The sequence below is a fragment of the Lithobates pipiens genome, unplaced genomic scaffold (assembly GCF_037356315.1).
Source record: "Lithobates pipiens isolate NorthernLeopardFrog02 unplaced genomic scaffold, aLitPip1_a1.2 Scaffold_13, whole genome shotgun sequence".
Classification (NCBI taxonomy): domain Eukaryota; kingdom Metazoa; phylum Chordata; class Amphibia; order Anura; family Ranidae; genus Lithobates; species Lithobates pipiens.
Genome location: NW_027507718.1, coordinates 537,882,386 through 537,903,245, shown reverse-complemented (window position 1 = coordinate 537,903,245; position 20,860 = coordinate 537,882,386). Strand labels below are relative to the sequence as shown.

Genomic DNA, 20,860 nt, shown 5'->3' with positions numbered 1-20,860 from the left:
ACCCCAGATGTTTTGGAACTACATTTCCCATGATGCTCAACTACACTTCAGATTGCCTGAGCATCATGGGAAATGTAGTTCCAAAACATCTGGGGTGCCGAGGTTCACCATCACTGGCCTAGGCCAATGACCAGACAAGAATCAGGAAGGGGGCTGTGTGACAGACCTAGCTGGGACCAAGGCTTTTAGAGGGGACTGAATGTGAGCCTCTTGCCCACCGATTATGGGCCCTGGCATTTGGGGGGGATGGTGCTCTTTGTGAGCTGTATAAGGGATTTACAGGCAGAAAAAAAAAATTTTTACTATCCAAAAGATAAAACAACAACAAGGGCAGAAGATTTAATAGATGGAAAGTTGAAAAGAAATGACTGAAGGTTCCGCTTTAAGGACTAGAAAGCCATCAGTCCCAGGAAGAACATCTCACCCTTGATGGTGCTGAGGGTCAAAAGCTGCTTCAGACCCCCTATGTACTGTAGATATGTCCCGATAAAGAACTTCCAGGGGTGAAAGTTTCTTGCCTGGCACCGAGTGGCGTACATGCGAGGCGACAGACCTCGCTAGACTTGGGAAATCCCCAGTACAGAGAGGTTTCGGTCCCTCAGAACCTGGACATCAACAGCAACGCCATTAAAGCAAGCGCTAGTGAAGCAGGGTGGTCAATCAGTCTTCAAGACGGACGTTTCGGACCAGAAAAAGTCCTTCATGGAGTCTTATCCAATCAGAGCCTCACCTCCACCTAGGCTAGTCTATAGTGATAAGCATGATCTGAATGCCAGAGGCAAAGCAGATGAGGAAGAAGTTTCAGGTGAGAAAAGGGCCGGCGTGTACTGACCCCACCAAGTCACCAGAGCGTCCATTACTTCTGAAAAGAGCAGCCTCTCTCAACCTTTAAAGCCCTTAAAATTATTTTCAGGTCTCGGGGAACCCCTGATAAAACCCATTCATTGGGGGGTCAGTGGAAACAATGTCCCTTACTTTGGTGGTCAGTGTAAGAATAGCCCCCTTACAGAGAGCTATAAAGATCATTGGTGTCCTACCACTGGCTCCTCCACGTGGCATTGGCTCAGAACTCTGTAGGCACCATCAAACGGGAGGTAAATCAACCACAGCTCAAGGAACCCCTAGCACCTCTGGAGGAACCCTCATGAGAATGGGCGTGCTAGACGATCCTTGTACCTGGAGGCAAACCTGTCCAGTCTGCTGTTGAACCTGTAGGCCCGGAGGTCCATGTCCGCCATTTCCCACCTGTAAACACAAGGTCCTGGATTACCTCCAGGTGTAGGGGACCATTCCACCAGGTCGAATACTTCTGGCTTTGGAAGTCTGCCAATTGTTAATGTCTGGGATATAAACAAATGGGCAAAGCTCGAACTTGTGAAGATCTGCCCAAGATGGGAACTGAACCTCCAGGCCAGAGGAACCTTGGTTTTCAGTGCCAGACAAGGACTGGACGGACTTGTCCCACAATGACGGAATGCTGTGTTGTGGGGGTCTGGACTACATCAATGGAGGCTACTGTTGGCTCCAGAACTCTCACGCAGAATCGAGGAGTTGAAGGACTCCTTGGATGACTGGGACTGAAGAGTTCATGTCTGGGAACCTTTGGGGAGAATTTGAAGTTTTAGTGGGGAAGGAATGCCCTGAGAGCTCAGTAAAGCTAGCAGAGCAGTTAGGACCTTGGTGACCACCCAAAGTGGACGGGTTAAGCTGGGGTCACGTAGGTTAAGCCAAGGCAGGGCCACCAACTGAAACTGACCCAGCAAGAGCGAGGAACGAGCCCACCATGACTGAACCCTAAGATTCTTTGGTTGAGTAGGATGGGTGCTCCTGCCACATCAGCGGCTCCTTGATGGTATCCACAGTGACCCCAAAGAGACCCTGTCCTGCCAAGGTCATGCAGAGGAAGCGCTTCCAGAATTTTTACAGTCCAACCCTTTAAAGTGTTCACCACATGTGAACAGATATATGAGAATCGTAAGGGAAATGAGATGAGTAGGGCACTCTACAGCTGGTGCTGAGGAAACCCTCATCCACATACAGCAACTCAGCAGGGAAGTAGCAGGAATCTCCACCGAAGAAAGAAAAAAGGAAAAAGGGAAAAAGGGAAAAAGTGCCAATCAAAGAAAACAGAGCAGAGAAAAGACAATAAACTGAGGCATGTTGGGAGGAGGAGGGGATATCCTGGGCTGGCCCACAATGCCCATTCCCTCCAGTAGGCGGCAGTATGACACCAGTCTCTGAATCCCTGTGTCCCCCAATGGAGAATAAAATTAGAATTATTGGGGAAGTGTCCTGACAACCTGGGGGGGGGGGGGGGATCATTGATCATTTGGTGTTTGGGGAGAGTCACCACCACTGAACAGACAGACATCTTCACATGACTCTGTACATTTAGAGGGGATTAAACATAAACTTAGCAGACAACCACCGGCCCCCCTCTCTGGCATCCAGCGGCCCCCCCCCCCCCAGTAGTGGGCAACCCATTACTATCCCCGTTCTCTGGTGTCCAGTGAATGGCCCCAATCTCGGGCGTCCATTTATTGGCCCTGCTCTGGGCGTCCAGCGGCTGGCCCCCCCGTGTTGGGCGTCCAGCGGCTGGCCCCCGGTCCCGGGTATCCATTTATTGGTCCCCGTTCTCTGGGGCCCAGCGGCTGGCCCCAATCTCGGGCATCCATTTATTGGCCCTGCTCTCGGGCGTCCAGCCCCAATCTCGGGCATCCATTTATTGGTCCTGCTCTCGGGCGTCCAGAGGTTGGCCCCCGGTGTTGGGCGTCCAGCGGCTGGCCCCCGGTGTTGGGCATCCAGCGGCTGGCCCCCGGTCTCGGGTATCCATTTATTGGTCCCCGGTCTCGGGCGCCAGGCAGCCGGCCCCCGTTCTCAGGGGTCCAGAACACTAGCAGCATTTACAGGTCGATCCCAGCAATACTCACGCTCCTTGTAATGATCGTACACGTGGATGAGAGTCATGTGATCCCCTTCCGGAAGCTGCAGGTCGCGGCGGGCGCACAGGACGGACTCGCTGTGCGGAGGGGGCAGGAAGCAGCGGGGAGCAACTACGGCAGGAGAGAGGGGACAATGAGCGGGAAATACAGCAAACAAGGAGAAGAGGACATCAACTACAAGCTCCACCCACTAATATCTATAACTCCGCCTACTGCGCCAGGATCAATGCATGGAGCCCAGCTGGAAATGAGATACAGAGAAACAACATGAGCAAAACTTCTACAGGGGGTGCAGTCCGCTATAAACTGCTACTTCCAATACTTGTCATAGCTCCACCCACTCACATCAGTAACTCCACCCACCATGGCCTATACATCTATAGTTTTCTTCTTATAATCACACCCCTATTCATTTCTGTAACTCCACCTACAATATCTTTTTCTTCTTATAACTCCACCCACTCCTTTCCATAACTCCACCTACAACTCCACCACAGAGCTATATTTATCCTTTCCCTCTTTTATCCCCACCCACCAATCTATGCAACCCCACCCACTTATGCTGATAACTCCACCTACTATGCACTGCTCATCTATCCTTTACTTCTTAAAACTCCGCCCACTCATATCTATAATTCCACCCACTCATTTCTACAACTCCACCTACTAAGCTCTATATATTCATCCTTTCCTTCTTACAACCCTGCCCACTAATCTCTAACTCCACCCACTACTCACCATTTATGTATGTTATCTATAGCTCCTCCCACCCATATGTATAACACCGCCTACTATGCCATTTATATTTACCCTTTTCTTTATATAACCCCACCCACTAGTCTTTATAACTCTGCCTACTGATCCTATGACGTCATGGTTCCTCCACCCCACTATGACATCAGACTTTCCTCTCAGCCAGCCACCAATCAGTAAAAACCGTCCTCCTCATTGAGGTCAGCACAGTTGTTGCACATTGTAGCGAGGGCGGCGCCCTCAGTAGTTACACTTTGCAGTGAGGGCGGCGCCCTCAGGAGTTGCACTTTGTACTGGGGGTGGCGCCCTCAGGAGTTGCACTTTGTACTGGGGGTGGCGCCCTCAGGAGTTGCACTTTGTACTGGGGGTGGCGCCCTCAGGAGTTGCACTTTGTACTGGGGGTGGCGCCCTCAGGAGTTGCACTTTGTACTGGGGGCGGCGCCCTCAGGAGTTGCACTTTGTACTGGGGGCGGCGCCCTCAGGAGTTGCACTTTGTACTGGGGGCGGCGCCCTCAGGAGTTGCACTTTGTACTGGGGGTGGCGCCCTCAGGAGTTGCACCACTTTGTACTGAGGGTGGCGCCCTCAGGAGTTGCACCACTTTGTACTGAGGGTGGCGCCCTCAGGAGTGGCACTTTGTACTGAGGGTGGCGCCCTCAGGAGTGGCACTTTGTACTGAGGGTGGCGCCCTCAGGAGCGGCACTTTGTACTGAGGGTGGCGCCCTCAGGAGCGGCACTTTGTACTGAGGGTGGCGCCCTCAGGAGCGGCACTTTGTACTGAGGGTGGCGCCCTCAGGAGCGGCACTTTGTACTGAGGGTGGCGCCCTCAGGAGCGGCACTTTGTACTGAGGGTGGCGCCCTCAGGAGTGGCACTTTGTACTGAGGGTGGCGCCCTCAGGAGTGGCACTTTGTACTGAGGGTGGCGCCCTCAGGAGTGGCACTTTGTACTGAGGGTGGCGCCCTCAGGAGCGGCACTTTGTACTGAGGGTGGCGCCCTCAGGAGTGGCACTTTGTACTGAGGGTGGCGCCCTCAGGAGTGGCACTTTGTACTGAGGGTGGCGCCCTCAGGAGTGGCACCACTTTGTACTGAGGGTGGCGCCCTCAGGAGTGGCACTTTGTACTGAGGGTGGCGCCCTCAGGAGTGGCACTTTGTAGCGAGGGTGGCGCCCTCAGGAGTGGCACTTTGTAGCGAGGGTGGCGCCCTCAGTAGGAAACGTCCTTTGTCAGTGCTCACTCCTACATTCCCCCCTCCCCCTTAGCACCTTACACATACCGCTTAGCATGGCGGCCAAAGTCAGCATCTCACTGACGCACTGGAACTCGCAGGCCGCGATGAGAGATTTGGAGATCTGAGGATCCAGAGGAAACTCCGACATCACAATTCCAACCTCGGACAGATTGCCATCGTCATCTAGTGCTGCCAGGTAATCCAGATCTTCAAGAGCCTGCATGAGGAACTCCGGAGCTGAGGAGAGAGAGAGAGAGAGAGTACTGCAGGAAGAGCAGACGATGACTGGGGGGGAGGGGGGGTCATCCAGGGTATGGAGGGGGGAGGGGGTCTAGCCAGGCAGCACGCCACCTCTTACCAGGCCGGTCCAGAAAGTCGCACTGTCCAAGGTCAGCGATGTCCAGACGTTTCAGGAGAAGAACCATACGACTCAAGTTTTCCTGCAGAATCCGAGGAGGAGAAAACTCCAACATCCGACTCTCGAAGGTGCTCTCCGGATACAAGCGGTAACAAATCCCTAGAGAGGAAAGAGGGATCCCATATTATACTACTCCATGTGAAAATCGACAGTTGGGATATACTGCCACCTACAGGAGGCGCTGCACACTCACAGCCCCTCCCACTCCCAGCATGCCTTATTTTTGTGCAAAAGCAGTTACAGGAATATTATCTTAAAAAGAGGGGGGGGGGGGGGCGGATAAAATGGAGAGTACAAAAAAAAAAAAAAAAGTTCTCGTGTCAACTGAGGTACCAAAGTTAGGAGATGGTCAGGATGTCCAAAACCAGTCCAACCGAGGGGTGGGCAAAAGCAACAGAACACTAACAGGCCTACAACACACAGAACTGGGGGGCTACCTACAGCTCACTAATCACCTGAAGGACCTTACACCCGAAACTGTAATCAGATGAGGACTGGACATCCACCTGAAGGACCTTACACCAGAGGCTGGTATCAGGTGAGGTCTGGACATCCCCCTGAAGGACCTTACACCAGAGGCTGGTATCAGGTGAGGTCTGGACATCCACCTGAAGGACCTTACACTAGAAGCTGGTATCAGATGAGGACTGGACATCCCCCTGAAGGACCTTACACCAGAAGCTAGGATCAGATGAGGCCTGGACATCCACCTGAAGGACCTTACACCCGAAGCTGGTATCAGATGAGGACTGGACATCCCCCTGAAGGACCTTACACCAGAAGCTGGTATCAGATGAGGCCTGGACATCCCCCTGAAGGACCTTACACCAGAAGCTGGTATCAGATGAGGCCTGGACATCCACCTGAAGGACCTTACACCAGAAGCTAGGATCAGATGAGGCCTGGACATCCACCTGAAGGACCTTACACCAGAAGCTGGTATCAGATGAGGCCTGGACATCCCCCTGAAGGACCTTACACCAGAAGCTGGTATCAGATGAGGCCTGGACATCCCCCTGAAGGACCTTACACCAGAAGCTGGTATCAGATGAGGCCTGGACATCCACCTGAAGAACCTTACACCAGAAGCTGGTATCAGGTGAGGCCTGGACATCCCCCTGAAGGACCTTACACCAGAAGCTGGTATCAGATGAGGACTGGACATCCCCCTGAAGGACCTTACACCAGAAGCTGGTATCAGGTGAGGCCTGGACATCCACCTGAAGGACCTTACACCAGAAGCTGGTATCAGATGAGGCCTGGACATCCCCCTGAAGGACCTTACACCAGAAGCTGGTATCAGGTGAGGCCTGGACATCCACCTGAAGGACCTTACACCCGAAGCTGGTATCAGATGAGGCCTGGACATCCCCCTGAAGGACCTTACACCCGAAGCTGGTATCAGATGAGGCCTGGACATCCACCTGAAGAACCTTACACCAGAAGCTGGTATCAGATGAGGCCTGGACATCCACCTGAAGGACCTTACACCCGAAGCTGGTATCAGATGAGGCCTGGACATCCACCTGAAGAACCTTACACCAGAAGCTGGTATCAGATGAGGCCTGGACATCCCCCTGAAGGACCTTACACCAGAAGCTGGTATCAGATGAGGACTGGACATCCCCCTGAAGGACCTTACACCAGAAGCTGGTATCAGGTGAGGCCTGGACATCCACCTGAAGGACCTTACACCAGAAGCTGGTATCAGGTGAGGACTGGACATCCACCTAAAGGACCTTACACCAGAAGCTGGTATCAGATGAGGACTGGACATCCCCCTGAAGGACCTTACACCCGAAGCTGGTATCAGATGAGGCCTGGACATCCCCCTGAAGGACCTTACACCAGAGGCTGGTATCAGATGAGGACTGGACATCCCCCTGAAGGACCTTACACCCGAAGCTGGTATCAGATGAGGACTGGACATCCCCCTGAAGGACCTTACACCCGAAACTGGTATTAGATGAGGCCTGGACATCCCCCTGAAGGACCTTACACCCGAAGCTGGTATCAGATGAGGACTGGACATCCCCCTGAAGGACCTTACACCCGAAGCTGGTATCAGATGAGGACTGGACATCCACCTGAAGGACCTTACACCCGAAGCTAGGATCAGATGAGGCCTGGACATCCCCCTGAAGGACCTTACACCAGAAGCTGGTATCAGATGAGGACTGGACATCCCCCTGAAGGACCTTACACCCGAAGCTGGTATCAGGTGAGGCCTGGACATCCCCCTGAAGGACCTTACACCCGAAGCTGGTATCAGATGAGGCCTGGACATCCCCCTGAAGGACCTTACACCCGAAGCTGGTATCAGATGAGGCCTGGACATCCACCTGAAGAACCTTACACCAGAAGCTGGTATCAGATGAGGACTGGACATCCCCCTGAAGGACCTTACACCAGAAGCTGGTATCAGGTGAGGCCTGGACATCCCCCTGAAGGACCTTACACCAGAAGCTGGTATCAGATGAGGACTGGACATCCCCCTGAAGGACCTTACACCAGAAGCTGGTATCAGATGAGGCCTGGACATCCACCTGAAGGACCTTACACCAGAAGCTGGTATCAGATGAGGCCTGGACATCCCCCTGAAGGACCTTACACCAGAAGCTGGTATCAGATGAGGACTGGACATCCCCCTGAAGGACCTTACACCAGAAGCTGGTATCAGGTGAGGCCTGGACATCCCCCTGAAGGACCTTACACCAGAAGCTGGTATCAGATGAGGACTGGACATCCCCCTGAAGGACCTTACACCAGAGGCTGGTATCAGGTGAGGCCTGGACATCCCCCTGAAGGACCTTACACCAGAAGCTGGTATCAGGTGAGGCCTGGACATCCACCTAAAGGACCTTACACCAGAAGCTGGTATCAGATGAGGACTGGACATCCCCCTGAAGGACCTTACACCCGAAGCTGGTATCAGATGAGGCCTGGACATCCCCCTGAAGGACCTTACACCAGAGGCTGGTATCAGGTGAGGTCTGGACATCCCCCTGAAGGACCTTACACCAGAAGCTGGTATCAGATGAGGCCTGGACATCCCCCTGAAGGACCTTACACCAGAAGCTGGTATCAGGTGAGGACTGGACATCCCCCTGAAGGACCTTACACCAGAGGCTGGTATCAGGTGAGGCCTGGACATCCACCTGAAGGACCTTACACCCGAAGCTGGTATCAAATGAGGACTGGACATCCCCCTAAAGGACCTTACACCAGAAGCTGGTATCAGATGAGGCCTGGACATCCACCTAAAGGACCTTACACCAGAAGCTGGTATCAGATGAGGACTGGACATCCACCTAAAGGACCTTACACCAGAGGCTGGTATCAGATGAGGCCTGGACATCCACCTAAAGGACCTTACACCAGAAGCTGGTATCAGATGAGGACTGGACATCCCCCTAAAGGACCTTACACCAGAGGCTGGTATCAGATGAGGCCTGGACATCCACCTGAAGGACCTTACACCAGAAGCTGGTATCAGGTGAGGCCTGGACATCCCCCTGAAGGACCTTACACCAGAAGCTGGTATCAGATGAGGCCTGGACATCCCCCTGAAGGACCTTACACCCGAAGCTGGTATCAGATGAGGCCTGGACATCCACCTAAAGGACCTTACACCAGAAGCTGGTATCAGATGAGGACTGGACATCCCCCTAAAGGACCTTACACCAGAGGCTGGTATCAGATGAGGCCTGGACATCCACCTAAAGGACCTTACAGCAGAAGCTGGTATCAGGTGAGGCCTGGACATCCCCCTGAAGGACCTTACACCAGAAGCTGGTATCAGGTGAGGACTGGACATCCCCCTGAAGGACCTTACAACAGAAGCTGGTATCAGATGAGGACTGGACATCCCCCTGAAGGACCTTACACCCGAAGCTGGTATCAAATGAGGACTGGACATCCCCCTGAAGGACCTTACACCAGAGGCTGGTATCAGATGAGGACTGGACATCCACCTAAAGGACCTTACACCAGAAGCTGGTATCAGATGAGGCCTGGACATCCACCTGAAGGACCTTACAGCAGAAGCTGGTATCAGATGAGGACTGGACATCCCCCTGAAGGACCTTACACCCGAAGCTGGTATCAGATGAGGCCTGGACATCCCCCTGAAGGACCTTACACCAGAAGCTGGTATCAGATGAGGACTGGACATCCCCTTGAAGGACCTTACACCAGAAGCTGGTATCAGATGAGGACTGGACATCCACCTGAAGGACCTTACACCAGAATCTGGTATCAGATGAGGCCTGGACATCCCCCTGAAGAACCTTACACCAGAATCTGGTATCAGATGAGGCCTGGACATCCACCTGAAGGACCTTACACCAGAATCTGGTATCAGATGGGGCCTGGACATCCCCCTGAAGGACCTTACAGCTGAAGCTGGTATCAGGTTAGGACTGGACATCCCCCTGAAGGACCTTACACCAGAAGCTGGTATCAGATGAGGACTGGACATCCCCCTGAAGGACCTTACACCAGAAGCTGGTATCAGATGAGGACTGGACATCCCCCTGAAGGACCTTACACCAGAAGCTGGTATCAGATGAGGCCTGGACATCCACCTGAAGGACCTTACACCAGAAGCTGGTATCAGGTGAGGACTGGACATCCACCTGAAGGACCTTACACCAGAAGCTGGTATCAGGTGAGGACTGGACATCCCCCTGAAGGACCTTACACTAGAAGCTGGTATCAGGTGAGGACTGGACATCCCCCTGAAGGACCTTACACCAGAAGCTGGTATCAGGTGAGGACTGGACATCCACCTGAAGGACCTTACACCAGAAGCTGGTATCAGATGGGGCCTGGACATCCACCTGAAGGACCTTACACCAGAATCTGGTATCAGATGAGGCCTGGACATCCCCCTGAAGGACCTTACACCAGAAGCTGGTATCAGGTGAGGACTGGACATCCACCTGAAGAACCTTACACCCGAAGCTGGTATCAGATGAGGACTGGACATCCACCTGAAGGACCTTACACTAGAAGCTGGTATCAGGTGAGGACTGGACATCCCCCTGAAGGACCTTACACTAGAAGCTGGTATCAGGTGAGGACTGGACATCCCCCTGAAGGACCTTACACCAGAAGCTGGTATCAGGTGAGGACTGGACATCCACCTGAAGGACCTTACACCAGAAGCTGGTATCAGATGGGGCCTGGACATCCACCTGAAGGACCTTACACCAGAAGCTGGTATCAGGTGAGGACTGGACATCCACCTGAAGAACCTTACACCCGAAGCTGGTATCAGATGAGGACTGGACATCCACCTGAAGGACCTTACACCAGAAGCTGGTATCAGATGGGGCCTGGACATCCACCTGAAGGACCTTACACCAGAATCTGGTATCAGATGAGGCCTGGACATCCCCCTGAAGGACCTTACACCCGAAGCTGGTATCAGGTGAGGACTGGACATCCACCTGAAGGACCTTACACCAGAAGCTGGTATCAGATGAGGCCTGGACATCCCCCTGAAGGACCTTACACCAGAAGCTGGTATCAGATGAGGCCTGGACATCCCCCTGAAGGACCTTACACCAGAAGCTGGTATCAGGTGAGGACTGGACATCCACCTGAAGGACCTTACACCAGAAGCTGGTATCAGGTGAGGACTGGACATCCACCTGAAGGACCTTACACCCGAAGCTGGTATCAGGTGAGGACTGGACATCCACCTGAAGGACCTTACACCAGAAGCTGGTATCAGGTGAGGCCTGGACATCCCCCTGAAGGACCTTACACCAGAAGCTGGTATCAGGTGAGGACTGGACATCCACCTGAAGGACCTTACACCAGAAGCTGGTATCAGATGAGGACTGGACATCCCCCTAAAGGACCTTACACCAGAGGCTGGTATCAGATGAGGACTGGACATCCCCCTGAAGGACCTTACACCCGAAGCTGGTATCAGGTGAGGCCTGGACATCCCCCTGAAGGACCTTACACCCGAAGCTGGTATCAGATGAGGCCTGGACATCCACCTGAAGGACCTTACACCAGAAGCTGGTATCAGATGAGGACTGGACATCCACCTAAAGCACCTTACACCAGAAGCTGGTATCAGATGAGGCCTGGACATCCCCCTGAAGGACCTTACACCAGAAGCTGGTATCAGATGAGGACTGGACATCCACCTAAAGGACCTTACACCAGAAGCTGGTATCAGGTGAGGACTGGACATCCCCCTGAAGGACCTTACACCAGAAGCTGGTATCAGATGAGGACTGGACATCCCCCTGAAGGACCTTACACCAGAGGCTGGTATCAGATGAGGACTGGACATCCACCTAAAGGACCTTACACCAGAAGCTGGTATCAGATGAGGCCTGGACATCCACCTGAAGGACCTTACAGCAGAAGCTGGTATCAGATGAGGACTGGACATCCCCCTGAAGGACCTTACACCCGAAGCTGGTATCAGATGAGGCCTGGACATCCCCCTGAAGGACCTTACACCAGAAGCTGGTATCAGATGAGGACTGGACATCCACCTGAAGGACCTTACACCAGAATCTGGTATCAGATGAGGCCTGGACATCCCCCTGAAGAACCTTACACCAGAATCTGGTATCAGATGAGGCCTGGACATCCACCTGAAGGACCTTACACCAGAATCTGGTATCAGATGGGGCCTGGACATCCCCCTGAAGGACCTTACAGCTGAAGCTGGTATCAGGTGAGGACTGGACATCCCCCTGAAGGACCTTACAGCTGAAGCTGGTATCAGATGAGGACTGGACATCCCCCTGAAGGACCTTACACCAGAGGCTGGTATCAGGTGAGGCCTGGACATCCACCTGAAGGACCTTACACCAGAAGCTGGTATCAGGTGAGGACTGGACATCCACCTGAAGGACCTTACACCAGAAGCTGGTATCAGGTGAGGACTGGACATCCCCCTGAAGGACCTTACACCAGAAGCTGGTATCAGGTGAGGACTGGACATCCACCTGAAGGACCTTACACCAGAAGCTGGTATCAGATGGGGCCTGGACATCCACCTGAAGGACCTTACACCAGAATCTGGTATCAGATGAGGCCTGGACATCCCCCTGAAGGACCTTACACCAGAAGCTGGTATCAGGTGAGGCCTGGACATCCCCCTGAAGGACCTTACACCAGAAGCTGGTATCAGATGAGGACTGGACATCCACCTGAAGGACCTTACACTAGAAGCTGGTATCAGGTGAGGACTGGACATCCACCTGAAGGACCTTACACCCGAAGCTGGTATCAGGTGAGGACTGGACATCCCCCTGAAGGACCTTACACCAGAAGCTGGTATCAGGTGAGGCCTGGACATCCCCCTGAAGGACCTTACACCAGAAGCTGGTATCAGATGAGGACTGGACATCCACCTGAAGGACCTTACACTAGAAGCTGGTATCAGGTGAGGACTGGACATCCACCTGAAGGACCTTACACCAGAAGCTGGTATCAGGTGAGGACTGGACATCCCCCTGAAGGACCTTACACCAGAAGCTGGTATCAGGTGAGGCCTGGACATCCCCCTGAAGGACCTTACAGCAGAAGCTGGTATCAGGTGAGGACTGGACATCCACCTGAAGGACCTTACACCAGAAGCTGGTATCAGGTGAGGACTGGACATCCACCTGAAGGACCTTACACCAGAAGCTGGTATCAGGTGAGGCCTGGACATCCCCCTGAAGGACCTTACAGCAGAAGCTGGTATCAGGTGAGGACTGGACATCCACCTGAAGGACCTTACACCAGAAGCTGGTATCAGATGAGGACTGGACATCCACCTGAAGGACCTTACACTAGAAGCTGGTATCAGGTGAGGACTGGACATCCACCTGAAGGACCTTACACCAGAAGCTGGTATCAAATGAGGCCTGGACATCCACCTGAAGGACCTTACACCCAAAGCTAGGATAAGATGAGGTCCGGACATCCACTTGAAGGGCCATATACCTGAAGCTGGTTTTAGATGAGGTCCGGACATCCATCTGGTAAAACATATAGAACTGAAAGGATGAAGAAGGGAGGGGCGTTGTCATCCTAGTTTACGTTTTTTTTCCTTCTTGTATTCTTTATTATGTTTTGTGATAAAAGGGACATAAAAACCTGTACAGTACAAACTACATCCAATGGAGGAAGATCTCCTTCTGATGAATTGGAGCCGGACAGAGAGATGGAAGAAAGATGTCTTAGGTGAAGTGAAAGGACAAAAGTACTCAAAACAAGTCCTGAGCCACCTTGTCGTTGCAAGACTGGAAGGGGTTCTTTCCATTATGAGGCCCCCAGTTCAGACAATCGTCTCACAGAGGTGATGGCAATGAGGAACCACAGAAGTTGGAGTGGAAAGGGGGGAATATCCTGAATGGGTTCAAAAAGGTGATTTCTGAAGTGCTAAGAGAACCCAATTCAGACCCCCAAAGAGTCACTGGGAGGCACACAGGGGAAGCCATATGGGAGACACCCTGCACAAAGGTCTTAAATAATTGGGGGATAGTGTTCTCTGCAAGAAGATGGCAAGTGCAGAGACCTAACCCTTTTTGATGCCAAATGCTGCTCTTGACCTATTTGCAGAAAGGACATCATTTGTACTATTGAGAAATCTACTAAGGATGAGTTTCTCTTCTCGCACCAAGTGAAGTATGCCTTCCATGTGCGAAATAGACTTCCTAACCTTCACAGATCCAGAGATGCCCCTGTCTCTAAGAACCTGGAATTTAACAGCCATGGCATTAATGCCAGCGATCGTAAAGGAGAGGGGGGGGTAAACAGGTCCCAGAGGCAGGAGACCACGAGGCATCTACCAAAATAATGTAGGTGGAAGTGCCACACCTGCCCGGTCCAATTCAGTGATATGAGGATCGCTGGAACACCCACCATCTCATCCTGCAAAGCAGACAAGGAAGAAGATTCAGGTAGGAGCTACGATGTTGATCAGAACATGTGCCGACTGCTCCCTCAACATGAGATTGTACAGATATCCCACAATCTTGAGGAAAACTCAAGCTGCAGAAGATAGGGTCCATAGCTAAGTGCAGGAATTGACGACGATACTGGAAAAATGGGGATGTGAAAGTCTTCCCGGTGAAAAGAGGCTTTGACAGACGTGGCTGGTTCCATCGATTTAAGACTTAAGACACAAGACGGGGGCAGGTTCCAAGGAGGACATGGCCAAAGACGTTATGCCTGACTCCTAACATCTAAGGGAGCAAAAGGAGAGAGGTTGTGCTGGTCGAAAAGACATGATAGGATACATTAGAAGGTCTCACGTAACTAAAAGACTAAGAGAAGACTGGCTTCCAAGCTACCCTGTTCCCACATGGAAGAAGAATCCAAAGTGCCTCTTCTGACGGGAACAGAATGAGGATTTAAATCCCAGAAGGGGAACCTTCTTATTTAGAAGGAAAGGGCTCAGGATGGCCACAAGGTTCTACAGGAGCCTAAGTGGGCACCAAGGAAGAGCTCTCTGCACCCAAAGAGTGCAAGGTCTGGGATATAGGGAGAACGTGTGCAATGCCAACCAGGACCTATCAGGTCCTAGCTGAAATGGTGTAAGCAGGTGGAAGGATATACAGAATGGAGGGACATGTAGAGAATTCAGAATGAGGCTCCCTATCGGACCACTAGGTGGAGCCAGTCTACCAAAGACTACAGAGCAGAGGCAAATCAACCTGCCTGAATATAATGAGGGGGGCATCCAACGCAAGCACAGGGAATATCTGGGGAGTAAGGATAGGGAGCCTGCGGTAGCTTACTCTCCATGAAAGAAATTTCAGCATTTCCGTAACCTAAAAGGGCAGTTATTGGAGATGTACATTAACATTAGACTAAGTGACCCTTTAAAAACAGGACAATGAATTTATTGTAGTACATATGGCCATTCATGAAAGACTCCCAAAGGGTCACCAGATCCTACCCAAACCCACAGTAACAAGGGGAGGAAGCTGTGCCGGGGCAGAAACAGATCTGTACAACTGGAAGCTACCAACTCATCCATTGCCCCTGAGGAGGTCCAAGTCCATTTAACCCCTGAGGGCAAAATGCGATTTATGACCTTCTAATCAAAAAGGTCCTACTAAGGGGCGCGACACAGAGGAGTGCGACACAGAAGAGTGCGACACAGAAGAGTGTGACACAGAGGGGCCCCGACACAGAGGGGCCCGACACAGAGGGGCCCGACACACAAGATGAAGGGTGAATGGTTCCAACACAGAAGGGTTAAACCAAGAAGTAACAGAATGATTGGTGGTGGAGGATCTAGAACGGTGCTGGTTATGGTTTGTATTTCTAGGATTTCATGGAGGATATTGAAGTTATGGCCGATGTCTGGAATGACGTGACGGGGAAATGAGGAGACAGAGCGGCACTATCAGCGGTTATCATGGAGGGTGTGAGTCACTGATCGATGTTGGCAGCTCAGATAGGGAGGACCAGGGCAGGTCGGGAGATTTACTGCAACAGCCATATAAAGGGTGACTCACTATCCCGAACAGTCAACAAGGACAGGGAAAACAATAAGAGACCTCTACACCTGTACCCTATGAGCCCCTTCTGTATGTCCTGTACACCTGTACCCAACTGGAGCCTCGCAGAATGGTCCGTCTACTCTACCGCATGAAATCGGCTGGGGGTCCGTCTGCTCTACCGCATGAAATCGGCTGGGGGTCCGTCTACTCTACCGCATGAAAATCGGCTGGGGGTCCGTCTACTCTACCGCCTGAAATCGGATGGGGGTCCGTCTACTCTACCGCCTGAAATCGGCTGGGGGTCCGTCTGCTCTACCGCATGAAATCGGCTGGGGGTCCGTCTACTCTACCGCATGAAATCGGCTGGGGGTCCGCCTGCTCTAGCGCATGAAATCGGCTGGGGGTCCGTCTGCTCTAGCGCATGAAATCAGCTGGGGGTCCGTCTACACTAGCGCATGAAATCGGCTGGGGGTCCGTCTACTCTAGCGCATGAAATCGGCTGGGGGTCCGTCTACTCTAGCGCATGAAATCGGCTGGGGGTCCGTCTACTCTACCGCATGAAATCGGCTGGGGGTCCGTCTACTCTACCGCCTGAAATCGGCTGGGGGTCCGTCTACTCTACCGCCTGAAATCGGCTGGGGGTCCGCCTGCTCTAGCGCCTGAAATCGGCTGGGGGTCCGCCTGCTCTAGCGCCTGAAATCGGCTGGGGGTCCGCCTGCTCTAGCGCCTGAAATCGGCTGGGGGGTCCGCCTGCTCTAGCGCCTGAAATCGGCTGGGGGTCCGCCTGCTCTAGCGCCTGAAATCGGCTGGGGGTCCGCCTGCTCTAGCGCCTGAAATCGGCTGGGGGTCTACCTGCTCTAGCGCCTGAAGGTCCATCTGCTCTAGCGCCTGAAATCGGCTGGGGGTCCGTCTGCTCTACCGCCTGAAATCGGCTGAGGATCCATCAAGTCTACTGCCTGATATACAAAACCCCACTAGACCCTCCTACAGAAGACAAGGCACTGGGACCCTCATACAGAAGAGAAGATGATAAGAGATACAAGATGGTTTTTCATTGGGTAGTGGAAAAGGCTCCCTCCTGAAGGCTTCATCTGGACCTCCTATGTGATGCCAATCTTGCCCATATGAAGAAGACCCATGGGACACCCCCATACTGTGACACCTCATTATTTACTTACCATCAGGTCCCTGCGCTCTCATCCTCCGGATCTCAGCTCTGGATTTACTGATCAGACGTTGGACCTGAGAATCGGCACGAATTCGGGGATTATAAACCTGGAAGAGAAGACGTCAGAGAAGATAACGAACATCACAGAGCTACATGTTGGCAAAGCACTATATAGGCCAGACCCAGTGTCCCCTCCCCCCATATCTGATAGAGGAGAGCCATGTCCCGCTCACTAGGTGTGCTCTCCCAATCCCGCTGTATCCCATAGAGGAGAGCCATACTGACATTGTTGTAGTGGGATATCACCATAGCTCCTCGGGGGAGGTCCCTTTCATCCCATAGTGGGCGGAGGAAAGGGCCAGTCTTGGTGTCATTACATTTCAGTCATTAATACTCACAGATTGCACCTCGCTCCCGGTATCAATGACGAATTTGATCCCGGTCAGAGAGAAGGATAACTCGGCCACGGTGGTTGTGAGGAAGACATGGCGCTGGTAGTCGGAGTCGCCATGGGACGCCTCGTACACGCTCTGTATAGAGGATCCAGCACTGGGGAGAAGAGCCATCGGCAGCAGGGAGCCCAGACTGGGACTCAGGGACACGGACTCGGTGAGGAGCGCCGCCGAGCACCGCTGTACATCCTGTGAAGGAGAAGCCGACATCCGTCACCCCTTCCTGGTATCTGGGTACACACCCCAACCCCCGTCATACATATATCGGGGTACACACACACCCCATCATACAATCACACACACACCTCCTCACTGGCCAGGAACACCAGCACGTCCCCCGGCTCGTTCCTCCGGTGGATATCCAGCACCATGTGACAGGCCGCCATCACCTGGTCATGTGACTGAGATGGCCGGTACACCACATCCGGCATGTGATCCCGGCCCGGAACCGTCACCACCGACGTACCCGACCCAAGGAACTCCAGCAGGCGAGGCTGCAGAACCGGCGAGGTCATGACCACCAGGCGCAGGCCGGCTCTCTGTCGAATGATGTCCTTAAAGAGGCCCAGCAGGAGGTCGGTGGCCACAGTCCGCTCGTCTACCTCATCCAGAATCACCACGCTGGCCGACTGCATGAGAGGGTTGGAGGTCAGCTCCTGGAGGAGCAGAGAGTCCCAGCAGAACCTACAGGAGAAGAAAACATGGAGAGCCAGATAGACTGACCACCACACCAACCTGGAGGGTGGATCTACACAGCCACATACAGTCCTGCTCAAAAGTTTGCACACCCTGGCAGAAATTGTGACATTTCGCCATTAATATTGAAAATATGATCGTGCCAAAAAAAAAAAAAATGTCTTTTATTTAAGGATAGCGATCACATGAAGCCATTCATTATCACATCGTTTTTTTGGATCCTTTTTCAATCTCAAAGATAACAGAAATCACCCAAATGGCCCTGATAATACCCTGGAATGTTTGGCCTTGGCACACACACACACAGGGGGGTAAAATGGCAATTAAAAGGTTCATTTCTCACATTTGTGGCTCTTTAAATCACAATTAGTGTCTGTGTATAAATAGTCAATGAGTTTGTTATCTCTCACATGGATGTACTGAGCAGGCTAGACACTGAGCCATGAGAAGGTAGAAAAGAACAGCCAAAAGACCTGCGTAACAAGGCAATAGAACTTTACAAAGATGGAAAAGGATATAAAAAGATATTCAAAGCCTTGAATATGCCAGTCAGTGCTGTTCAGCCCATTATTAAGAAGTGGAAAATGTGGGGCTCTTTTGATACCAAGCCAAGGTCAGGCAGACCAAGAAAGATTGCAGCCACAACTGGCAGAAGAATTGCCCGGGATACAAAGAAAAACCCCCCCCCACAGGTAACCTCAGGAGAAATACAGGCTGCTCTCCAAAAAGACGGTGTGGATGCATTTAAGGAGCACAATTTAATGAAACTTGAACAAAAAGGAGCGGCATGGTTGATCTGCCCAATGAGGCGTGTCAAGGTGTTGTTGGGCATATTGTACCCGGGCTTTTTTGTGGAACTTGTGCAGTAAAGGCTTCTTTCCGGCAACTTGACCATGCAGCTCTTTTTTGTTCAAGTATCATCGTATTGTGCTCCTTAAAAACGACCACACCGTCTTTTTCCAGAGCAGCCTGTATTTCTCCTGAGGTTACCTGTGGGGGGGGTTTCTTTGTATCCCGGAACAGTTCCTGTGGAGTTGTGGCTGAAATCTTTCTTGATCTACCCGACCTTGGCTTGGTATCAAGAGATCCCCAAATTTTCCACTTCTTATTAAACGATTGAATAGTACTGACTGGCATAGTCAAGGCTTTGGATTTTTTTTTATATCCTTTTCCATCCTTGTAAAGTTTCATTACCTTGTTATGCAGGTCTTCTGACTGTTCTTTTCTACCTCCTCGTGTCTCAGTGTCTAGCCTGCTTAGTGCATCCATGTGAGAGATAACAAACTCATTGACTATTTATACACAGACACTAATTGTGATATAAAAAGCCACAAAATGTGGGAAATTAACCTTTAATTGCCATTTTAACCTGTGTGTGCCTGCGGGGTATGTAAACTTTTTATCAGGGCCATTTGGGTGATTTATGTTATTATGATTTAAAAAGGATCAAAAAATGATGTCATAATAAATGGCTTCATTTGATTGCTATCCTTAAACAAAAGGCATGATCAGTCATATTTTCAATATTAATGCCTAAATGTCACAATTTATGGCAGGGTGTGCAAACTTTTGAGCACAACTGTACCTCCACATGGCCAAGTACACTGCAAAGGAATGACTAGGGCCTCTGGGTCATAGTGGTAGGGTTAAGGCCATTGGGTCATGGCAAGGGGCACTGGGTCATGGCGGTAAGGTTGTGGTTAAGGCTGCGAGATTAAGGTCTATAGGGTTATGGTAAGGGCTGTACAGTTATGGTTAAGGTTATGGTAAGGGCTTTTGGATCATGGCAGTAGGGTTAAGGTAAGGGCTTTTGGATCATGGCGGTAAGGTTAAGGTAAGGGCTGTTGGATCATGGCAGTAGGGTTAAGGTAAGGGCTGTTGGATCATGGCAGTAGGGTTAAGGTAAGGGCTGTTGGATCATGGCAGTAGGGTTAAGGTAAGGGCTGTTGGATCATGGCAGTAGGGTTAAGGTAAGGGCTGTTGGATCATGGCAGTAGGGTTAAGGTAAGGGCTGTTGGATCATGGCAGTAGGGTTAAGGTAAGGGCTGTTGGATCATGGCAGTAGTGTTAAGGTAAGGGCTGTTGGATCATGGCAGTAGTGTTAAGGTAAGGGCTGTTGGATCATGGCAGTAGGGTTAAGGTAAGGGCTGTTGGGTCATGATGGTAGGGTTATGGCCAGGGCTGTTGGGTCATGGTGGTAGGGTTATGGCCATTGGTTCATGGCAAGGGGCACTGGGTTGTGGCGGTAAGGTTGTGGTTAAGGCTGCGAGATTAAGGTCTATAGGGTTGTGGTAAGGGCTGTACAGTTATGGTTAAGGTTATGGTAAGGGCTGTTGGGTCATGGTGGTAGGGTTAAGGTAAGGGCTGTTGGATCATGGCGGTAGGGTTAAGGTAAGGGCTGTTGGATCATGGCGGTAGGGTTAAGGTAAGGGCTGCTGGATCATGGCAGTAGGGTTAAGGTAAGGGCTGTTGGATCATAGCAGTAGGGTTGTGGTAAGGGCTGTTGGATCATGGCGGTAGGGTTGTGGTAAGGGCTGTTGGGTCATGGCGGTAGGGTTGTGGTAAGGGCTTTTGGATCATGGCAGTAGGGTTAAGGTAAGGGCTTTTGGATCATGGCGGTAAGGTTAAGGTAAGGGCTGTTGGATCATGGCAGTAGGGTTAAGGTAAGGGCTGTTGGATCATGGCAGTAGGGTTAAGGTAAGGGCTGTTGGATCATGGCAGTAGGGT

At 51.9% G+C, this 20,860-nt stretch overlaps 1 protein-coding gene across 1 annotated transcript in view; it reads right to left on the bottom strand.

Moving 5' to 3' along the window:
* DQX1 (DEAQ-box RNA dependent ATPase 1) overlaps positions 1 to 20,860 on the bottom strand; it is a 38,256-nt gene that overhangs the window by 12,808 nt on the left and 4,588 nt on the right. Inside the window, exons 4-9 of the mRNA XM_077478246.1 lie at positions 17,743 to 18,121; positions 17,384 to 17,626; positions 16,996 to 17,092; positions 5,280 to 5,438; positions 4,967 to 5,158; positions 2,931 to 3,053 (exon numbers count right to left, since the gene is read on the bottom strand). Coding sequence (XP_077334372.1) covers positions 2,931 to 3,053; positions 4,967 to 5,158; positions 5,280 to 5,438; positions 16,996 to 17,092; positions 17,384 to 17,626; positions 17,743 to 18,121 — 1,193 coding nt within the window. The remainder of the gene's footprint in view (positions 1 to 2,930; positions 3,054 to 4,966; positions 5,159 to 5,279; positions 5,439 to 16,995; positions 17,093 to 17,383; positions 17,627 to 17,742; positions 18,122 to 20,860) is intronic.